This window comes from Mus caroli, unplaced genomic scaffold, assembly GCF_978045245.1.
Source record: "Mus caroli unplaced genomic scaffold, Mus_caroli_1 scaffold_13, whole genome shotgun sequence".
NCBI lineage: Eukaryota > Metazoa > Chordata > Mammalia > Rodentia > Muridae > Mus > Mus caroli.
The window spans coordinates 36439940-36463935 of record NW_028227268.1 but is presented as its reverse complement, the minus strand read 5'-3'; the positions used below and the strand labels follow the sequence as shown (position 1 = coordinate 36463935).

General features: G+C 40.1%; 1 protein-coding gene across 1 annotated transcript in view; it reads right to left on the bottom strand.

The window, feature by feature from the left end:
• Positions 1-9443: 9443 nt before the first annotated feature.
• Brip1 (BRCA1 interacting DNA helicase 1) overlaps positions 9444-23996 on the bottom strand; it is a 128350-nt gene continuing 113797 nt past the window's right edge. Inside the window, exons 17-19 of the mRNA XM_021177469.2 lie at positions 22359-22441; positions 12889-13212; positions 9444-10213 (exon numbers count right to left, since the gene is read on the bottom strand). Of these exons, the coding sequence (XP_021033128.1) occupies positions 9597-10213; positions 12889-13212; positions 22359-22441 (1024 nt within the window). The 3' untranslated portion in view covers positions 9444-9596. The remainder of the gene's footprint in view (positions 10214-12888; positions 13213-22358; positions 22442-23996) is intronic.

Below are 23996 nucleotides of genomic sequence, written 5' to 3'. Positions count from 1 at the left end.
AATATTGCTTTTCAGTTCAGAATTCCCATGAAAATGAAAAAGAGGACTTATTCACTTAAAATTTTCAGAAAACTGTAAGCAATTTAGCAACTAACTTAAGTTCAATCGTCAGGAAAGCCCAGTGAGCTGCTGTCATTTGGGAGAGTGTAAGCAGAACTGTCATAGAGAACACACAGTTTTGTTTCTGCTTTGTACTGACTCACTTAAGCTCTGACAAAGGGATTTTGTTAAATCTAGTCTAACTAGCATTTAGGAACACTTTAGATTTTTATCAGCCCAATAGTCTCAGACAAAGCTTTAAGACTATTCCTGAAAATAAGGTTAAATATGACTTAGAGAAGGCATATCACAGAAATAATCATGTTGATTTTCTTGAAAAGTAGTCCTGAGTGCAATAGGGTTTTTGTCATGAGACAGGCTGGCCTTAATTCCAGGGTTCAAGTGTTGTTTTTGTTTTGTTTGTTTGTTTGTTGCCTCAGGCTCCTAAGCAGTTAGCAAAATAAGCGGGTACCTTTGTACCCCACAGTAATCTGTTAAGGTATGTTTGTAGATGTTTGTTAACTAATCAGAAGATAATCCTATTGTGATAACAGTAAAATGGGCAGATACAATATCACTACAATTTATTGTTAACACTCTATTGCTTGCCACAATAACTTACTGCTATATGCCATTCCAAAAATTGTGACTGTGTCTTTCTAATTAGCTTATCAGCTCTTTCACTTTTGGGTTATCTGCAGTTGTAACTTTCCCCCAACAGTGGTTTGAGAAAGTCAGCATGAGGTCAACTACACTAAAAACAATGTAGGGCATTGCTGTGATCTGACTCTGCTCTAAGCATGAGTCTCTCTGGGCCTTGGTTACCTCACATTTAATATAACAAAGTGTCATTTAATATAACAAAGTCTCAGGTGTGTTACTGGCTCTGTCAGGCTGCTGAGATAACCAAACAAGCCAAGGTCAGGAAAGTTCTACAGCATGGCAGCACTCATGGCTCAGCAGCTCCTGGGGAAGATTCAGTCTCATGCTTTCCCATTCATAAGTTACACAAACTCTTCCTGGAGAGGGCCTACAAGATCTGAAGGCAGAATCAGGAAAAACAGTGCATCTTGTATTGGATTCAAGAACATACTGCAAGGCTGTAAGCACTGTATTCAATTTTAAAAATACAGGAAATAAGTCAAAGGCTGGTGAGATGGCTCAGTAGTTGAAGGTACTTGTTACCAACTGACAACCCAAGTTTGATCCCAGGACCCGCGTGGTGGAAGGCTAGAGTTAACTCCTGTAAGTTGTCCTGGAACCGCTGTACTCCTGACTGGACACACACAGATAAAACATGTAGCAAAGTAATTAAAATAGAAAATTTGTTAAGATGTTTCCTACGCCAAAAAAAATTGTCTACAGATCTAGCATAATCTTAGTACATACATACTGCTATATGCCCACACTCAACAAAACAGTGTTCTGTGCCATGTTCCCATTACAGCCTTCACCATGTTCACTTCTGTGTGAACTACAATGTGAATTCCTGGTGGAGATAGCTTTGACATCCTGTGTGCAGCACAGCTCTAGATGCAAAGGAGACAAAGTATGTTAGCTGGATGAGTGGATGGATCCATGGCAGTCATATGGAAAGCTATTTTGTTGTTGTTGTTTTTGTTTTTCAAGACGGTTTCTCTGTGTAACCCTGGCTGACTTGGAACTCACTCTGTAGACCAGGCTGGCCTGGAACTCATAGAGGCAGCCTCTTCTTCCTGAGTGCTGGGATTAAAGGTACCACCACTACCCGGCATAGAGCTATTCTTATTTTAGAAGTGTCACAATATGTAGGACAATTAATTGTATATCATAAATTAAATAATGAATTGCACATTCATATAGTTTAAATATACAAGATATGACAAACAATAGATTATTTCTTTGGATGTAAGTAAACAAGGAAAATTAATTTTGTTGCAGGATAATGAGATTTACCAAAAGGCTGATATCATAGCTAATCAATTAGTTGAAATCCAATTCATATTTTAGAATTCAACTACATCAGACTAATGCTACTTTTCTCCAACAAAATTGCAAGAACCCAGAATTCTTTTATATTTAAATTTGATAAAGATACATTCTTCATTGTAAAGAAAATTCTGGCCCACATTAAAGAGATAAAGGTCTAATAATATGACTTGAGAAGGAGTAGAAGAATTAAATGTTAGGAAAAGAATTTGGGAAAAAGAAAGTTAAGAGTCCAGAAGCCAGCCAAATGAAGTGAGCCCAAGTGAGGGCCAAGCAATGCATTATAGGAGGGTGTTCCACTCAAGCTGGGTGTGGCAACACACACCTCTCACTCCTGCACTTGGTACAAAGCAGTGGCAGCTCAGGTGTTCGAGACCAGTTTCAACTATGTATCAAACTTAAAGCCAGCTGGAGCTGCATGAGACCATGCCCCAAACCACAAAACAGCAAAACAACAGCAAAGACTCCCTTCAATCCATTTAGTCAGCAACTATAACATTAGGGAAAACAAAAACTCTGACAACAGTAATGAATAAAATCTTGGGCTGGAGAGATGGCTCAGTGACTAATAGCTCTGGCTGCACTTCCACAGGATCCGAGTTCTAGTTCTAGCACCTACGTCTGTCTGTCTGTCTGTATCTATATGCATAACTCTTACTGTTTTCCATTGCTGGAGACTGAACCTAGGGCTTCACACATACTCAGCATGGGCTCCACCACCGAGCTACACACACACAGTTGTGAAAATGGTGCATACCTGCGATCCCCAGCACTTGGGAGGCTGAGACAAGAAGATCCAGAGTTCAAGCCTAAGAACAATTTAGTGATATTATATCTCCATAAATAAATAAATAAATGAGCTAAAAAGTATTAATTGTTAAAAATATTCCTTTAGTCATTATGTCTGTTAGATTTTCAATTATTTGTATCTGGAAAAAAGCAAATTTCATGTAATTTTTTTTTCTAATGCAAGGAAACTTGTTTATTAGAGTGGACTTTGTTTTAAGATGGGTTATTTGGATCTACTCCAAGAACACTGAGTTATTAAATGTGGCTTTATCAATAAGATGATCCAATAGCTCAAATCCTATTGACATTATAGCAAAGCTCCAAAATGAGACACAGCAAGGCAGGCTTACTATTTGTGCTATCAAATGAAACCTTGCTAAACAACTCTTTAAAAAAAAGACATGGTGCCGGGCGTGGTGGCACACACCTTTAATCCCAGCACTTGGGAGGCAGGCGCATTTGTGAGTTCGAGGCCAGCCTGGTCTACAGAGTGAGTTCCAGGACAGCCAGGACTATACAGAGAAACCCTGTCTCGAAAAAACAAACAAACAAACAAAACAAAAAACAAAGCAAAAAAAAGACATGGCAAGCTAGGCATGGTGGCTCATGTCTTTAATCCCATGAGAGGCAGAGGCAGACAGAGTTCTGTGAGTTTGAGGTCATTCTGGTCTACAAAGTAAGTCCAGGACAACCAGGGCTATTATACAGAGAAACACTGTCTTGAAAAACCACAAACAATATAAATAAATACAAAATTTAAAAAATTAAAATGAAATCATTTAGGTTGAGTGGATCATACCACTTTTGTCCTAAGTACCCTTTCTGTGATGTTGTTTCATAGTATGGATATTTCACAAGAAGGCTTTAGCTTCCTTAAGCATGCACTGTCTGATATGACCTTAATATTTCATTATAAATACTTCTTTGCAAAAGACATCAGTGCCTTTTCCTATGCAAATACCCAAGACTACCAAAAATTCATAAAAATCAAATTTCTGTGTAGTTCACTGAGAAAGCCAAAATTAAAGAGAATTGTGTGGCAATCCAATATAAGAATCACACCATTAATTTCTGATAGCTACAATAGTCAGACCTTCAAGTGATTTCACAGCAATCACTTTGTAGAGACATTTATAAGGAATCATGAAAGATTAAATACTTTGAACGTGCTTTATTATAAGCAGAAAACATGGCAAAGCCCTATTTCAGAAAAAAAAAAATGTGGGAATGGCTCCTTTTAAAAAATTAATGTATTGAAAATAAAGACCGAAAGAAGAGAAATAAAGCTTTGGGGAAACACAGAAACCACAGTACCCTGTTGTGGACGGGCCTGGTGCTGTTCATGTGAACCAATCCCTAATGAATAAAGGAGCCAATCACTGGGCGAGTAGGAGGGACTTCCGGGTTGGACAGAGGAAGAGAGGAAGCAGGAGAGAGGGAGGTTCTTTTTGGCTGGGGGTAGCCTGAGGACAAGATGTAATTACTGGTGTCTCCCGGGTTCAATGGTGGATCCCTCAGGATTCACCACTGGAGGATTTAGATTTAATAAGGCTTACAAGTTAGGATTTTACTTGTTGTGCCCAGCGATTGAGTGTTGTTTCAGAACTAAGTTTGTGTTGTGTCTTCCTTCACATGGCAGCTCATCCGGGTTCAAGAGAGAAAGATACAGTGGTAAAGCAAGGGTTTACCTGAGGTGTACCACAAAGGCTGTGGGGGGATTTGAAGCATGGTGCTGGCGTGGTAATGACCGGCCAGTGGGTACCTAGCAAGCTGGGTGGAGAGATTTTGGAGCCCTGAGTCAGAGTCTCCATGAGATAAAACCAAGTCGGCCATTGCCTGCCAATGCATGGCAAGCCAGGCCACTGGGACAGAGTTAGTGGCACTAGTACAGGGACAAGCCGGCTTTTTAAAAATATTTCTCACAACAATACCCAATTTCAAAACCAATAATAAAATGAACAGTAGGAAAATAGGTAAGAGGTCTACACAATTTGAGAAAACTTTTTGTGATTCTTCAGCTATTGAATCATGAATCTACTGTTTAAATTCTACCTTTCATGAACAAAGGCCATTCTCCATGGTGCATGGCTATGTGCTGTATATACTTTCAATCTTTGGATAAATGCAATGGTAAATAACCACTTTACATGTATTAAACATTTCAGACAAACTATGTGGTAATTTCTACTACATATATCAAGTTTGAAAAACAAACCAGCCAGAGACTTTTCCCTTTGGTCTCTAACAGATCCTTATTGCCAGTTGATCTGTCCGTAGTTAGGGAAGGCATCATAGAAGCCAGGGTGCACTGCAGAGGCCTGGGTGACCTCAGTAATGACTGTGACTTACCATGTGCTAGGTACACTTTTACATGACTTTCTTGTCTCGTTTCTTTTATTTACACTGGTGTTTTGCCTGCCTGCATGTCTGAGAGGGTGTCAGAACCCTTGGAACAGGAGTCACAGACAGTTGTGAGCAGCCATGTAGGTGCTGGGAATTGAACCCAGGACCTCTCTGGAAGAGCAGTCAGTGCTCTTAACTGTTGAGCCATCTCTCCTGCTCCCTTAAGGGACTTTCTATGTTTCCATTTTAACTCAAAAAGAATCTTTTTATCACTAGTGAGAATGACCTGTTTCTTACTCTCGAAAGGCCAGTAGTTTGTTTGGGAGATTACCTTGTTCAGAATGACGATCTGAGGAGACTCCTTGATCTATTGTATTGAAAAGTAAACATTTTTGAAATACTGAGACCTTGTGGAACATCTCTGCGAACTATTTAATAATATGCAGAGAGTATTAGCTTTTGGGAAAAAATAATGTAGGGAAAAAGATTGTCTGGTGGTTTGAATAGGAATGTCCCCCATAGACTCACGTGTTCGAGTGGCACTATTAAGAGGTGTGGTATTGTTGGAAGAAGTGAGCCACTGTCAGGGTGGGCTTTGAGGTCTCCTATGCTCAAGCTATGCCAGTGTGGTACAGAGTCTCTCTCTGTTGCCTGTGGATCAAGATGTAGATCTCTTGGCTCTTCCAGCACCATGTCTGCCTGCATGCTGCCATGCTTCCTACATGATAATATAGTCAACCTCTGAACTTGTAAGCCAGCCCTAATTATAGGAGTTGCTGTGATCATCATGTTACTTCCAGCAATAAAACCTAAACTAAGACTAATGGTAGTTGTGATTAAGTTGGGTGCCTGGCTGTAAAATGATTTGCTTGATGTTTTCGTGTAGCTTAGTGATTCTTCTAAATGCAATTTCAAGCTGGTGTAAGATAGCACACAGGGAGGGGAACATGGGAGGACTGGGAACTCAAGGCCAGAGTGGAATATATGAGACCCAACCTCAAAACCAAAGCCAGAGCACCCAAACAATAAAAGTGTGTGTGTGTATGGGGGGGGGGGCTCCAAAGATATAAAAAGATGTTTAAGCCGTATCAGTTAAAATAAATACTCAGCTCCCTAAGTTACTGCATGTACTTATGTTCCCAGAATGTAGGTAAGTCATCTGACCTTTTTCACATAATGATTCGCTTTATTCTAAGTATTTTGGAACAAAAACTGACTCAGAAAAAAAAATACCAACAGATTTTCTTTAAATTGCCTAAAGAGATTTGCAAATCTTTATATTATTAAAGTCTGTATTTTATAAATGAAACCAATTCCATGAAAGGCATAGTACTGTGATATAAATGGCAAGTCAGAGGTACAACCAGGGACAGAGGCTGTGTTTCCTCTTCTACCACAAATTTGTTCCAGGACCAGACTACTCCCCTATCTAAGATTTAAGATTCATAATAGGAAAAATGGTTTCTCTTTTTCAAAACAATGTAGAAATCACCTTCTAAATCCACAGAAACATCCTTTACTTGGTAATCCATTAATTCAAAATTCATGTGTCAAATCTAAATGCTATTAAAATGAAAGCAAACATGTGCAGACTTAATAATTCACTTATTCAAATGAACATAGAAATAGAATTACTGGGAATTTTGACTTGATAATAAAACATGAGTAGTTAAACAGCTTACAAAATTTCAGTAGAGTCTGGAGACAGCTTAAAGTTAGAACCCCTACTTAGCATACAAGGCCCTGGGCTTGATCTCCAGCTACACATACACACATGTTGTAGGATATTTAACCAAATTTGAACCCTGAGATTGTGTTATTTACTAAAAAGCCCTATTTTTAGTTCTGGCATGGCTCAGCCCTTAGTACACACCTTTAATTCTTCTGGCTGGAATACAAACATGGCCTTAGTACACACCTTTCTTTAGTCATAAATAATGAAAGTTAGTTTGTAGAAGGAGGCACCCATGTTTGAAAGTGATGTCTAATTGAGTGGCAGACAAAGTTACGAATCAGAGAAACATTTGACAGAATAGGATCTGCAGAGCTCTCATGAGAGAAGAAAGGGAGACTACGTACCAGAACAGTGTGGTGAGGAAGCGGCAGCCAGGCGGTTTCACCAGGAAAGTTCTACAGAAACAGGTTGAAGAAAGAACAAGCTAGACACAGGTAAAGATAGAATGAGCTAGAAAATGAAGGGTCAGAAGGTTAGAACATATTGCCAAAGTTAATATGAGGCCAAACAGAACAATTCAGGAGAGACTGAGAGTGAGAAGTCTGATTAAATCAGCTTGGAGAGGAGTTTGAGCCAGAAAAGCTGAGTTGAATCAGCCAGCCAGAGCGCAGAAAGAACTAGGAAGGGGTGCGCTTATTCAGCAGTAAGTCTCAGAGGCTGCAGATATTCTAGGACTAGATAAGATTGTACGGAAGCTAAACGCTTCCAGGCGTAGGCCTAGGATAGCAGCCGAAGGCAGTAAGCCTCCGAGACAACAATAAAAGTTGCATTTGCACACTACACCACACTCTCAATTCAAATCACCATATAAAGAGTCTAAATGTCCATTCTTTGGGGGTGGGTAAATCAGTGTAGTTTTGGAATGTCAGAGATGACCATCATTTATAAACATTTTTGATCAGACATTGTTTCGCTCTCTAAAACATGCACTCAAAATTCACAGTAGATTCTTGTTCTTTAATGGACCATTATTTCAGGGTCTGTTTTATATGTGTGTGTGTGTATGCAACATTTACTTATTTATTAAATGTACATACCAAATGTTCCTTTCCCTTTTTTGGTTTCTCAAGACAGAGTTTCTCTGTGTAGTCCTGGCTGTCTTAGAACTTACTATGTAGACCAGGATGGCCTGAAACACATAGAGAGCTGCCTCTGCCCTGAGTGCTGAGATTAAAGGTATGTGCCACCACCACCCGGCAAGTTTTCTATCTTAATAGTTATGGAATTAAAACTTTATACTAGAATGTATGTGTCTTAGTCAGGGTTTCTATTCCTGCACAAACACCATGACCAAGAAGCAAGTTGGGAAGGAAAGGGTTTATTCACCTTACACATCCACATTACTGTTCATCACCAAAGGAAGTCAGGACTGGAACTCAAGCAGGTCAGGAAGCAGGAGATGATGCAGAGGCCATGGAGGGATGTTACTGGCTTGCTTTCCCTAGCTTGCTTTTAGAACCCAAGACTTCCAGCCCAGAGATGGCACCACCCACAATGGGCCTTCCCACCTTTGATCACTAATTGAGAAAATGCCTTACAGCTGGATCTCATGGAGGCACTTCCTCAAGGGAGGCTCCTTTCTCTGTGATAACTCTAGCTTGTGTCAAATTGACACACAAAACCAGCCAGTACAGTATGTCTTTGGTACTGCTAGGATCTGTGTATTTGTGTATGGAGGCCAGAGGTTGAGGCACATCACTTTCTATGAGGACAGTAAAGTGAAATTATTAGAACTGCTATTTAGAATATTCCAAATGGTATTCTATAGCTGCATAGAATTTTGTTTCTGATATTTTAGTCTTAGCAAAAAACTACATCAACAAAACCCCAACTTCAGTTAAATATGAATGTTCTTCCCTTTAATTTTTTTAGTAAACTAATTTTAATCAGTTTTTTTTCTTTTGACTTTAAAACGGTTTCATTCCACAGCCCTGGCTGGCTGTAAACCTGTCTTCCTCGTGCTGGGATAGTAGCTGTGTGCTCTATGCCTGATCTAAGGAAGGTTATTGAGATAAACTATGATTTTTAAAAAACATAGCCTGTGAATTAAAATACACAGTGACATATGGCTAAAGTGTGGCTAGATTTAACTGAGTTTTTTTTTTTTTAAGGTTTATTTATAATATGTAGGTGCATTGTAGCTGTCTTCAGACACTCCAGAAGAGGGCATCAGATCTTGTTACAGATGGTTGTGAGCCACCATGTGGTTGCTGGAATTTGAACTCCGGACCTTTGGAGGAGCAGTCAGTGTTCTTAACCACTGAGCCATCTCTCCAGCCTCGATTTAACTGAGATTAATTTTCCTGTATCAGTATGAAACTACATTAAGTGAACTTCAAAATATGAGTAATTGTGTGAGACTATCAGTGTCCCAGGAAACTAAGTATCAGAGGAAAGTACTTTGTATCGATTACTTAAAACTCTAGAATAAAACCTGTATTTCTGAAATAACATACTTAAAATCCGATAATGAATTCCAATGAAGAATATATCTTAAAAGTTAAAATGATAACATTTATCCAGTATACAAATTATTATTTACACAAGGCTTAACAAAAGCCCGCCAGCATCAGCTAACTCCAGGGAGACCCCCACTGCTTACAGGCCCTCGTGTCTATTCATGAGTTTCCCCAGATCTAATTCACTTATACAAGTTGCCAGCGCTGCTCTCTTCCACTATGTGTGACTCCATTCAACTATGTGTCTGTGTAACCTTCGACTTTCACTTCTGCCCAAATCCAGTTGCAGTTTCAAAAAGCTCTTCCGCTGAAAAACAATCTGAACTATGACTTGATCTATCAGTTTCAACCAGTTCACCGTTTTCTTCGTTGGTATCGACAGGATCAAAAAGTTCAGGTGTAAAACACTCAGAGTCGTCATCCACTTCTGTTTCAGCAGCTTTGTTTGAGCTGGAACACTTGGCTTCTTCAGTTCCTGGAGACAATTCAGTATCCGGGAGTAGGTCTTTCTCACAGCAGAACACCTGTTTGGAATAATTTGTAGCAGGAGTAGCTTTAATCTTCACTGGTGAAATTGTGACTTCTGACTGAAGGCAAGGTCCCAGTGATGTGTCTGCTGTTTCGTTTGAGGGCACACATTTACCTGTGAGTGGCAAAGCAGTTTTATTGAAAGTGGAAGAACCAGGGGCATGGTTCTTTGATGACTTGAGTACTGGTGTGCAATTTTTTACTTTACTATTGAAATGCCGTCTTAGAGAATTAAAGATAGGCCAGTTGACTGGCTCTGTTTGCTTTCCGAAAGTTGGGCTTGAAGATCGGGAAATCTCATTTTTTTCTGTTTTCATTGTCTGAAGAGACTCTCCTCTTAGTCCTGGATCACCTAAGAATACAAAAATTTAAATTGTCAACTCTGTGCTGCTGCTATTATAATAGTAACAGTAACTATTATTTTAAGTGTATTTATTTCATTTTATTTTTGTTTGAGACAGGCTCACTATGTAGTCCTGGCCATCCTAGAACTTGCTCTGTAGACAAGGCTGGTCTCAAACTCAAAGAGATCCACCTGTTCCTGCCTCCCAAGTGCTGGGATTAAAGGCATGCACCACCACCGCCAGGCCCAAAGTATTTTTTATTAGAAATATTTTTTTAATAGCAATAGTTCAATACCTACTACCACTTTCATCTTAGAATTTAAAGGAGAGAATGTTAACCCTGAAGAGAACAGTGGGTCTCCAGTATTTCCTGTCCTGAGTTATAATGCTATTTGCAAATGATCATATAAACACAATGGAGACCACAACACTGCACAAGAGGAAGAAGGATAAAAAGAGGAAGATGACCCAGTGAAGGATGAACAGGCCCTGCCTGGGAAAGCCCTTCGGTGTAGAGCAATGCCTTAGCGTGTGCCAGACCCCAGCACTGAAAGAGGGAAGAGAAAAAGGACAAATCTGCCTCAAAAATCCACTCATTAGTGACCAAGAAAATCTGCCCAAGGGTAACCTAACCTTCTTAGTTAAGAAAAATAAGGGCACTGATACTTGTGAAGCTATGTGTGCTATTTGTCAAATTACAGAGCTGGTCAGCATGTAAGACCAGAAGTGGACCCTAGATTTCTAGACCACCACTGTAATAGCCTTGAAGTCACTCTGATATTTATTTAAAGGCACATAGCACAGATTATTTGAATAGGTATGTTAAGCTACATTGATACACAAATTAAAATTATATCCAGTCACTATATATGGCAGGTTTTGATTTTTGTTGTTGTTGTTACAAGTCAGATAGCAAATATTTTAGGCTTTGTGGTCTATATTATGTCTGCTTCAACCATTGAAGTAGGTTATTCTAGAATTAGCAAATGAATAGTTGCACTAAACTTCAAACACAACACAAGCCAACAGGTTCATCAATCCCTGGTACAGACCATGATTTCTAATACTTTATAACATTATTCTTTCCTCTTTTTTGCATTTTTATTGGATATTTTGTTTATTTACATTTCAAATACTATCCCTTCTCAATTTCTCCCACTGAAACCCTCTATCCCCCCTACCCCATCCTCCTGCCTCACTCCACCTACTCACTCCCGCCTCCCCGTCCTCAAATTCCCCTACACTGGGGCATCGAGCCTTCATGGAACCAAGGCCTCTTCTCCCATTGATGCCCAACAAGGCCATCCTCTGCTACATATGCAGCTGGAGCCATGGGTCCCTCTATGTGGGACCACTCTTTGGTTGGTGGTTTAGACCCTGGGAGCTCTGGTTGGTTGATATTGTTCTTCCTATGGGATTACAAACTCATTCAGTTCCTTCAGTCCTTTCTCTAACTCCTCCATTGGCACTATGTGCTCAGTTCAATGGATGGCTATAAGCATCCGCCTCTGTATATGTCAGGCTCTGGCAGAGCTGCTCAGGAGACAACTACATCAGGATGTCAGCATGCACTTCTTGGCCTCTACGATAGTGTCTGGATTTGGTGACTGTATATGGGAAGGATCCTCAAGTAGGGCAGTCTCTGGATGGCCTTTCCTTCAGTTTCTGCTCCACACTTTGTTGTCTAATTGCTCTGGCTAGGACTTCGAGTACTATATTGAATAGGTAGGGAGAGAGTGGGCAGCCTTGTCTAGTCCCTGGTTTTAGTGAGATTGCTTCAAGTTTCTCTCCATTTAGTCAGTTTGGCTACTGGTTTGTTGTATATTGCTTTTTCTGTGTTTAGGTGTGGGCTTTGAATTCCTGATCTTTCTAAGACTTTAACCATGAAGGGGTGTTGAATTTTGTCAAATGCTTTCTCGCATCTAATGAGATGATCATGTGTTGTTTTTTTTTCTTTGAGTTTGTTTATATAGTGGATTACATTGATGGATTTCCATATATTGAACCATCCTGGCATTCCTGGGATAAAGCCTACTTAATCACGATGGATGATTGTTTTGATGTGCTTTTGGATTCAGTTTGTGAGTATTGAGTATTTTTGCATTGATATTCATAAGGGAAATTGGTCTGAAGTTATCTTTCTTTGTTGGGTCTTTGTGCAGTTTAGGTACAGGCGTAATTGTGGCTTCATAGAATGCACTGGGTAGTGTTCCTTCTGTTTCTATGTTGTGGAATAGTTTGAAGAGAATTGTTATTAGATCTTCTTTGAAGGTCTGATAGAATTCTGCACTAAAACCATCTGGTCCTGGGCTTTTTTTGGTTGGGAGACTTTTAATGACTATGGCTATTTCTTTAGGGGTTATGGGACAGTTTAGATGGTTTCCAGCTCAGAGGGACAAGTAGGTGGGATATCCACTTTTCTATTATAACTTAAAGGGTTAAGTGGCATTGACAATCTCGCTATATAAGTGGCAAAGCCAATGGAAACCACAAAAATATACTTTGGTATCCTAAAAAAAAAAAATCTGTTCTCATTCAAGCATACCTAGTATTACTTTGTGAAAACTTTATGTCATAAACCCATATATTTTAGGAAATTAATGTGCACCTAAACCATTATCATTTCACTGTTACATAATAGAAGATTTTTCTGTCTACTGTAAATGGGCAGAATTTAACATACTTTTCTTCCTTCTGGAAGTGCCGTGACTTGGTATTGAGGGGTTTTTAGTAGTCATCTGGGGACACTGCAGCTCCTGGATACACACTTCTGCTTCTTCTGTCGAGTTTTCTGGTGACTGATGACTTGATTCTGACACACTTGTAAAAGTGCTATCCTCCAAACAGGACACTTCCAGGGTAGGCTCATTGTCTTTTGTACATTTTTCGTCTTTTTTGGATCTATTAGTAACTTTCTGGTGTCTTCTGGAGAACTCCGTCAGCGACTCCAGGGCACTTGCAAAGCTTGAATGGTGCTGAATCTGCTGCCTCACCCATTTAGAAAGTCCTGAAACAGCAGGTCCAAGGGGGACACTGGTTACTCAGTTACCAAAACATTCATGTAGTAAAGACAAACTTTACCTTTTCTAGTGAAACAACCTCATTTGCATTTCAACATGTGGAATAGCTTCCAATCTTTTAATATGATACTTTTCATGCACAAGAGTTATGAAGAGATTATAGCCTGATAAATAAATCATTGGTTTCAAAGTATTGAAAGTTGAAAATGCAGGTAGTGTTCGTAAGTCACAGTCAGAGCTTAATCACACAGTGCACTGCAGAGCACCAGCTGTTTGCTGCTGTGATCAAGGGACACACGGCGACCTGCAGCTCACTGCTGGTGCTGGCATCTCAGGACACACTGATCACCAGCCAGAAAAAGGGCAAACCGCTCTGAAGTGCCCTTTCTTCTGAATGTGTGTTGTTTTCACAGTGCTGCAAAGCTGAATCACTGTAGATTGGGAATTGTCTGTACTGCTCAGGTGAGGAGAGCTGGGGAACATGACACATTTAGTTCTATCAGAACTGGGTCGGCAATATGACTCTGTGTATAAGTCCTGTGCAAGCCCGGTAACCTGAGTTCAACCCCTGGAACCCATGTAAAGATGGAAGAGAACCAACCCTGCCAAGTTGTGCCCTGGCATCCACACATGTAGCATGGCACCCTCACTAACACGACACCATACATGTTCCTAAACAGTAATGATGGGCAGAATAACCATCCAAACCCCTCAAGTACTGCCTATCAGTACCATGCAGGGTAAGCAGTTGTAACACAACTTTCCATGTCATCTATCAAAATCTGGTTCCTTTTCCAGAAATGAATTCCAGATGCCAGTCTCAAAGCTGGGTTTTTTTTTTTTTTTTTTTTTCTTTTTTTGTCCTTTCTTCTACTCACTCCTTAAACTACTGTGGAAGTGAAGAAGCAACACTGTCCTGGAAAAATCATGTCTATGTACGCTGTTATTTATTTACACAATAGTGAATGAAAGAGATATGACTTGATCAGGGATGTTATAATGGTATATGAAACTGTATAAAGCGAACCATATTAAGAGCTTAAGGTGTTTTGTAGTGTGGTTAGTTTTACACCAAAATAAAAATTATTTGGATAAAAAAAATGCCCAGAATTATCATAAAATAAATGTTCCTTGGATAATGCTAAAAAAAAAAAAAAAAAAAGCACTGTCTTTTTAACAATTAGGCTTCTAAAATCTATCTGTCTGTCTGTCTGTCTATTCACATGTGAATGTGGCTAGTGTGCTCATGAAGGTCTGAGGCTGATGTTGGGTTTTTGAGACAAGGCCTTTCCTCACTGAACCTTGAGGTCACAGTTTTGGCTACATTGGTTGGCCAAGCAAGTCCCCAAGATCTGCTCATCCCCTTCCCTGCTCTGTATCACAACTGTGCACAACTGAAGTTGGCTTTTACACATGTGCTGAGAATCCGCACTCACGCTCCACAGGCTTGAACAGCAAGCATGTTATCCACTGAGCCATCTCCCTGGCCCTGCAACAAATTGCTTAAAACGTCACCATGGATTTATAAACTTCAGAAAGATAAAACAAGGCCCCATGTAACCTAAATTACTATATTGTAATCTCAAGTATATTTCTTTTTTTTAAATTATTTATTTATGTATATGAGTGCTCTGCCTTCCTGTATGTCTGAAAGACAGAACAGGGAGGGCATCAGATCCCATTCTCGATGGTTCTGAGCCACCATGTGGGTTCTGGGAATTGAACTCAGGACTTCTGAAAGAGCAACCAGTGCTCTGAACCACCGAGCCATCTCTCTAGTCCTTCTGTATATTTGTGTTCTTAAAACAGAATTTTTCTGAGTTATCTATTTATGAAAACTGAATTTAAGCAAAAATTGCCATTAAATTTATTCATCATGTTAATATTACCAAACTATGAAAACACTTTATAATTTATGAATGTCTAAAAAAGAAATTAAAATAATCTAGAAATTGGGAAAGATTTGATTCTAAAACATTAACAAATCTGAGCTATGAAATAAAAATGTGAGTATTTTTAAAAAAGCACTCACATTAACTTTATTTTGAAAAAATGATATAAAATGAAAATGTGAAATTCTCTGAAACTGGAAAATTTTAGTACTATAGTTTCTTCATTTTGACTTTTTTATAATCAAAGACAGTCTTTTCAGCACAAGCTGTCTTTGCTGGTCTCTGAACACTTGCAGAGTCTGAGCTCCACCTACTGACTAAACACTAGTACTTTGTGTTTCTGTCTTATGCTTAGTCTGAGGTGCTGCTTTGGTTAAGACACAAAACAGTAGGGGAAAACCCTAAAAGCACTACAGCTCCGACAACAAGCGTGTTTCTGATGTCGACTGAAGGGACTGTCACTGCTGGATGAAAACCATGGGCGTGGAATATCGGTTAAGTAACACCCACTTATCTGCCCGTGTGCTCTGTATCTCCCTCTAGGAAATACTTGCTCTGATTAACATGAACTTCATTTTCTGTGTATGTGTATGGTATATGTGCGTGCACAACTGAATGCATGACTATATATGTGAACATTGGAGATTGTTCTCCATTTTATTTTTTGAGACAGGGTCTCTCCCTGAATCAAAAGCTTCCCAGTTTGGTTATCTCGCGTGGCCATCAAGCGAGGCTGTAGCAATCTGCCTGCCTCTTTCCCTGCAGCACAGAAGTTACAGAAGTGTCCCCTGCATCAGGCTTTTATGTGGGTGCTGGAGACTCTGGTGCTAAAGTGTGCATTACAAGCACTTACCAACTGAGTTATCTCCCTAGCCCCTTAAGTCAACTTCTAAATAATGGAACATATTTAAAGAAACACGCAAATAAATATAATAAAAAACTTGGAAATAAATCAGTCAAGAAGCCAAAAGAGATGTACTTACATAAGTGAAAAGATTTAGAATTTTTTGAACAATTCATTTTTGAGGAAAAATCTTTTCTTTGACAATGGTAAACAAAATATTGCTATATTAAATTACATATCACATTTTATAAACTGAAAAATAATAATTGGTTTAATAGTTGATGACTCTAAAAGTTCAAAGATTAGTCTTCCAGGTAGTGGGAATTATTCATGTTTGATCTCGTGATTCAATGCTCACTCCAACTATTAATCTTTAAACATGAAGCTATGGAGGTCTGGAGAGACGGCTCAGTCAATACAGTGCTTCTTGACAAATGCAGAGACCTGAATGTGGTCCTCAGAACTCATATAACAAAGCTGGAAGTGATGGCACACACTTGTAATTCCAGTGCTGAGGAAGTGGAAACGGGCAGATCCCTGGGACGCGGTGGCTGGCTAGTCTAGCCTAATGAGCAAGCCCCGGGCCAGTGAAAGAAATCCTATTTCAAAATCAAGCTGATGGCTTCTGAGAAACCACAGCTGAGGCATGTGCATTTGTATCGCCATACACATGTGCATTTGTATCCCCATGTACACGCACACACTTGCGCACACAAGTAATAAAAATAGAAGCCATAAAATACAAAAGATTTATGATGGCAGAACAGGAAACCCCAGATCCCACGTTCCTCCTATGGATTCAATAATTCGTGGACTAAATCCCTTTATGAGAAATCCAGAAACAAGTTAAAAAGTTCTGGAACCCAGGCTAGTGCAAAACCAGCTGCATCAACACAAGCAGGAAAATGTATGGAGCCTTCTCACCATAGTCCCTCTCCTGGAACAGAGCCACGAGGCTAGGAGTGACGTCCCTGGGAAGAAGACTGGACTAACCCCAAAGTTCTGAAGCGTTGCTTCTGTTCTGTCTGTCTTGAAATGCTGACATGAACAGGCAGACTCATGCCTGGAGACAACTAAGAACAAAAGAGCCGACAGCGGGCGGCTGCTCCAGAATGACAGTATAGGAGACAGGCTGTACAGCCCAGCGGTACCTCAGGAAAGAGACTGGTGTATCAGGGATGCTGGCTTTTTAGAGAACTGCCTAGGACTAGATGGTCGTAGTCATTAGGGACCACAGACAGTACATAACACAGAGGCCACTGAGAACAAAGGAGTTGGTTGGGGAGCACGCTGCTGCTTAAGAGGCCTCACAACACAAGAGGCAGACAAGCATGTACAAGAGGTTCTGATATCCAGGGAGATGAAAAGGGCTAAGAAGCCGGGTGTGGTGGCACACGCCTTTAATCCCAGCACTTGGGAGGCAGAGGCAGGCGGATTTCTGAGTTCGAGGCCAGCCTGGTTTACAAAGTGAGTTCCAGGACAGCCAGGGCTACACAGAGAAACCCTGTCTCAAAAAAAAAAAAAAAAAAAAAAAGAAGGAAAGGAAAGGAAAGGAAAGGAAAGGAAAGGAAAGGAAAGGAAAGGAAAGGAAAGGAAAGGAAAGGAAAGGAAAAAGAAAAGAAAAGAAAAGAAAAGAAAAGAAAAGAAAAGAAAAGAAAAGAAAAGAAAAGAAAAGGGCTAAGAAACTAGTCATCTGATCAGGCATGCACACAGGCGAGTCCAGAAACAGTAGATCCAAACAAAAGATCCAAGGGCTACCAGACGCCTAGCAGGGCTGATGAGTGAAGGTCTTTCTGTGTGAAGCTGGTGTATTAAGAACTGAGAGGTGGCTGACTGCTTTTAATCAAAAGTGTAGAGACCAATACAACATTACAAAGACACATGGGGCATAGCTCCATCACAGGAGCAAGCTAACCATGAAAAGGATGAGAGGAGGGAGGGAGTTAGCGAGAGCACGTGAGAATTAATCATCACAGAGAGAAAAAAACAGCAGAGGAGAGCACGTACTTCGGGACTCTTGGGAAGTCCATTTATAGAAAGGTGAAAGGATCAGGAATTTGAGTCTAACAACCTTGACTTGTAAACCCATAGGTTTACAGCCAGTCTAAGCTGTGTGAAGCCCTCAAAGCAAAACAAAACAAAACAAAACAAAACAAAACAAAACAAAACACACGTACATGCCTTTAATGAGAACATTCTAGATGTAGAGGTAAATAGATCTCCGAGTCCAGTCTGGTCTACATAGTGAGTTCTAGGCCAGCTTGGGCTCTAGAGTAAGAAGAGGCTGTCTCAAAACAACAAAAACAAAACAAAAAGTTTAGTGACGCAAAATGGCTTCGTGCTTGTAATGCCAGTACTTGGAAAGCCACAGTAGACAAACTGCCACAAGTCCAGGGCCACCTTGGAGTACACACCGAGTTCTAGGCCAGCTTGGTACACAGAGTAAGGCTCTCTCTTAAAAGGAGCAATAAAATAAAATATAATCAAATTGTCTAAGGACAAAGCAAAAGAAAACTTAAAAGCAGCATGAGAAAAGCAAGTAAACTTCCAAAGACTGCCTGGATTTCCCAGGAGAAAGCTCACAGGCTACAAGGGAATGAGATGACACATTCAAAGTGCTGGAAAGAAAAGCCCTAACCACTGACTAGCAATGCTGTATCTGACAAAACTGTCCATCAAACTGCAGGTGAGATAAAGGCTTTCCCAGATTAACAAAGGCGGAGGGAGTTCATGACTAGATCTTCTTCATAACTGGCAAAAGGAACACAGTTGTGCATTCAAGTACAGCTTGCCAATGAAGGTAAATGTAGGTGGTTAGCAAATACCTAAGTATAGTAATGACGCCTCCTCCCCCTGAACCCAGGACCCATTTATACTAGGTAAGTAGTTGACCACTGAGCTATATCCAAGCATCACAAATCACTTAATTTTGGCACAGAATCTAAAAGTATAAAAAATAATTAGTATAAAATATATAGATACATACATAATTTTAAAAGGGGAATTTGTTCTTTCTGTCTGTCTTTCTTTTTTTTTCTTCCTTTCCTTTCCTTTCCTTTCCTTTCCTTTCCTTTCCTTTCCTTTCCTTTCCTTTCCTTTCCTTTCCTTTCCTTTCCTTTCCTTTCCTTTTCTTTCTTTCTTTCTTTCTTTCTTTCTTTCTTTCTTTCTTTCTTTCCTTTTTTCCCCTTTCTCAAGACAGGATTTCTCTGTGTAGCCCTGACTGTCCTGGATCTCACTCAGTAAAGTAGGCTAGCCTCAAACTCAGAGAGCCTCCTGCCTCTATTTCCTGAATGCTGAAATTAAAGGCGTGCCCCACCACTGTCCATCTAAAAGGGATGATTTTCAACTTTAAAATAAACATTGGTGAAAGGGAAGTAAATTTTTGGGTTGGGGAGATGGTTCAGTGGGTAAACACACTTACCATACAACAGTGAGGAACCGAGTTTTAATTCTCAGAACCCATGTGAAAACCAGATGAGCAATCCCTGTGCTCCTACAGCGATAATGGGAGGCAGAGATAGGAGAATCCCCTGGAGTCCTTGGTCCAGCTAAACTGGTGTACACAGTGGGATAATGGAGACCTTGCTTTAAACAAGGTAGAGGTGAGGACAGATATCCCAGGGTGTACTCTAACCTCTACACATGCATGTCATGTGAGTGCCCACATTCACACAAGAACACCCTCCTCCATACACACTGGACACACATACACACAAATGTTTAGTAGAGTGCCAAGTGTTGTGTAGCATTTTCCTCTGAGATAAAAACCTTCCATCTAAGAGGGAAGCTCACTAACACAGAATGTTCTAAAGCAATGATTCTCAACTTTCCCTTTAACATAGTTCCTAATGTTGTGGTGACCCCCAACCATAAAAATATTCTCAGTGCTATTGTTATGAATTGTAAATATCTGATGTGCAGGGTTAGCTGATATTCGACCCCTGTAAAAGGGTCTTTGGACCCCCAAAGTGCCCCACGGGTTGAGGACCACTGTTTTAAAGAGAGGTATAACATTCCTATCTACTCTAGAAGCAAACAGCTCAAAGGCTTCTGAAGTTCCTGAAACTGACTGGATATACCAGCTTCCTCCTCCTCCAAGTGTATATAAGCAGTAAGAACTATTGAAAAATACTCTCAGACCAGCCAAGCTGCCTGGAAGGGGCAGAGACTGCCTGAGCTGCCCAAAGAGACAGATTCCAGCCAATCAGCTTGGAAGAGGTTCAGACCAACAGAGCCACCTGGAAAATGTATTCTGCAGTCTGTTGAGTGCCTGCAGGCTGAGCAGTGAGCCTGGTTTCCACCCATGCAGGGGTGGGCTTTTGGTGAGGCAGCGGTCTTTGGGTCATTCCCACTCCTGTAAATAACCTAAGTAAACCCAGTGGCTCACTAGGTTGGGCTTTGGTAGTATCCTTACTTTGGCCTATTGTTGGTTCCCTATCTGGAGTGAGTAGATTTTTTTTTTTTGGTTTTTCGAGACAGGGTTTCTCTGTATAGCTCTGGCTGTCCTGGAACTCACTCTGTAGACCAGGCTGGCTTCAAACTCAGAAATCCGCCTGCCTCTGCCCCCCAAGTGCTGGGATTAAAGGCGTGCGCCACCACTGCCTGGCTGAGTAAGTAAATTTTTGTTCATGTCTTCCTAGGAATAGTGTCACACAACAGTAGGATACATAATTAACATATAAAAAACATAGCTTTTCCATATGCCAGTAACAAACATGGTTATAAGCCCTGTACACCAAGAACAGAGGTAGAAAGGCAAGAATTTCAGGCCAGCCTAAATTATATATAGTAAATTCTAGACCAGTCTGAGTTATATTGTAAGATCCTACCTCAAACAAACAAACAAGCAAACAAAAAACCCAAAATAAAATCAAGATTTCCAGCGAGGCCCAATGGTACACCACACCTATAATCACAGCACTAGGAGGTTCAGGCAAGAGAAACTCACGTTTAGGTCAGGCTGGGTTATATATAAGTTTCAGGCCAACTTTTGCTCCCTAAAAAGGCACTGACTCAAAAAACTGTTGGGGTTCAGGAGTCATTCCACAGACCACATGAACACTGATCTCAGTCAGACAGGGATGGTATGGAACACATACTAAACGACTGACCCACCAGGGCAACAGCTCAGGCTCAAGAGCACAAAGGTTGTGCTGGACATTTCTCAGGGCCAGCTTATAAAGGCTAAACTGCAAAACCCACAATGAGCACAATGAGGTGCCTGGTGGTCGGCCCTGATTCAAGCTATTTTCAACATAACAGTTCATGTTGACCTTTAACTTGATGGGTCCTATGTGAAGCTTATAGTTGTAGAGTTTAAGAGTAACAAACCTCAGATGGTCATATAGTCAGCATGACCCTCCTCTGAATCAAGTTATTTTTCTGCATCAATGACAGGCATATATAGAAACAATATGAAATAGTTGTTCCATGGTGGGCATGGAACAAAATGGCTACAGCTATGCTGGCGGTTGGTCGGGGGCACCTCAACACAAACCAAAAAGAAAGAGGTGAAAAGATGCTGAGAAAACAGGACATGCATATACAACAAGTGAGATTGGGGCTTTATTCTTTTCTTTTTTTCTTTGGTTTTTCAAGACAGGTTTCCTATGTAGCCCTGGCTGTCCTAGAACTACCCTTGTAGATCAGGCTGTTCTTAAACTCACAGAGATCTTCCTGCCTCTGCCTCCCTAGTGCTAGGATTAAAGGCATGCATCACCACTAGATCTTTATTCTTAACCACTCACAAAAATTTACTTAAAATGTATTCTAATTAAGCCTAAGTCTGACACTGTAAAAATCATAGGAGAAAAAGAGGAAATCTTCAAAATATTGCTCTTCATAGATATCTGTTGATCTAGAGCTTATATGGGATCTAGTGACCTCATTCTTAAATATGATAAAGTGTCCACTTGCCCATCTTTGCTGTAGTCCCCAGTATGTCAGAGGTAGAAGCAACCTACATGCCCACTTAGAGATGGACAGAAATGTACCCTGCACACACTGTACTATGCAGCCAGAGACAATGAAGAAGTCCAATTGGATACTTCAAGGTGGAAAGAACCTTGAGGAAGGTATACTAAGTGAAACATGATAGTCACAGCAGCACAAATACTGCAGGACTCAACTTTGCATGAGCCACTGAAGTTGCTGAACTCAAAGGAGAAATGGCAGTTGCTACTGTATGGGGGAAGGTGAAATGGCCAATTAGTGTAAAGTTTCAGGGATAAGATTTCAAGTTCTACAGACTTAATGTACAATATTATTTACAGTTAGTATTATATTACAAACACTATGTATTATACAAATAAGCAGATCTCATATAGCGGTTTCTTTTTAAACCACTAAGGAAACACAAAGCATATTAGTCACTTTTACTTTAAACTGAAATTCTTACCTGATATATAGCGGTTTGGATTGTTATTGAAGCGATCGTCCACTAGAATAAGAGCTCCCCAATCATTTTTGTGCCGAATACATCTATAAAAAGGGGGGAAATAAAATACTGAAAATAAAGCCAGATTTTTGGGGAGAAAATTAAGAACATTAATTAATAATTAAGAAAATGGTGTATTAGCTATGTGTCACTAATCAATTTAGTCTATTAAGCATCTAGTCTCTCAATTGATTTTCAGTATTAAAGGGTGATGACATTTCTGACTGCTGCTCTCCCCTCACTCTTTGTCATATGATGTTTTTACTCCTACACCGAGATGAGGTTTTTGAGAGAATGAAGATAATAAATGTTTAACTTTTGCAGTTAAATTTTTTAATTCATATGACATTCTTCTTTCACATATTTTAAAGTAAGCTACAGGTTCCAGGACAACAGATCCTATAATATAAGGCAGGGCAGGAGGAGGTTCTATACTGTCACCACTACAGAATGGTGGTGACAATCCAACAGGAAGGCAGGGAAATCTATTTTGGGTTCACTTTATGTCTAAAGTAGCTTTCGGTAGAGGTATTTAAGTTAACAAAACATTTAAGAGAAAGAAGATTTCATTTTTTCCATTGTTTTCATATGGCCTTGCTCAAATGAATCATGACCACCTGAAAAATGATATTATACTTTAAGGGAAGCAGGCGAGTGAGAAAACGCTTACTTGTGACTTGGTTGTTAAACCATCTGGTATATTTCAGAAGGCTATTGTTATATTTCAGACTTTATTACTCCAGATAATTATAATGTTCATTGTAGCCTTTAAAAAAGGTAACAAGAAGGGGTTGGGGAGATAACTCTGATGGTAAAATGTTTATGGGGGCAAGCATGAGAACCTAAGCTGATATTCCTACATAAAAGCCAGGATGGTAGCATAGTCCTGTAACCCCAGGGCTGGGCTGGGCTGGGCAGAGCCAAGAACATCCTGGAGTTCTCTGGCTAGTAGGTCTAAATAACTCCAAGTTATGCTCCAAATTTAATGAGAGAGACACCCCCCCCCCATCCAAAACATACAGTGGAGAGTGACAGGAAGATACCCAGTGTCAGTCTTTGCCTCCACATGGGCACATAACCCATATTCTTCCCCCATATGCACACACAGCATTAACACAATTGGTTTCTGTTTACTTCAGTTTTTCTTTTGGGGGTTGGTGGTTCTTGTTTTCTTTTTCTTTTTGATTTATTATGTATACAGCATTCTGCCTGTATGTACGCTTGCATGCCAGGAGAGGGCGCCAGATATCATCACAAGTGGTTGTGAGCCACCATGTGGTTGCTCAGAATTGAACTCAGGACCTTTGGAAGAGCAGCCAGCATTCTTAACCTCTCAGGCATCTATCTCTCCAGCTACTTCGGTTTTTCTATGTGTCTCGTAAGAGTGCATTGTTATATCAGTTAGCACACATGAACTTTATGAAATGACACAAAACATTCATTTGATAGTTATTTTTTCATTAAAAAGCTTTTTTTTTTTTTTTTTTAAATGTATGTAAGATGGTTGTGAGCCTTCATGTGGTGTTAGGAATTGAATTTTTAAGACCTCTGCTCGCTCTGGTTGGCCCTACTTGCTCTGCTCCAAAGATTTATTTATTA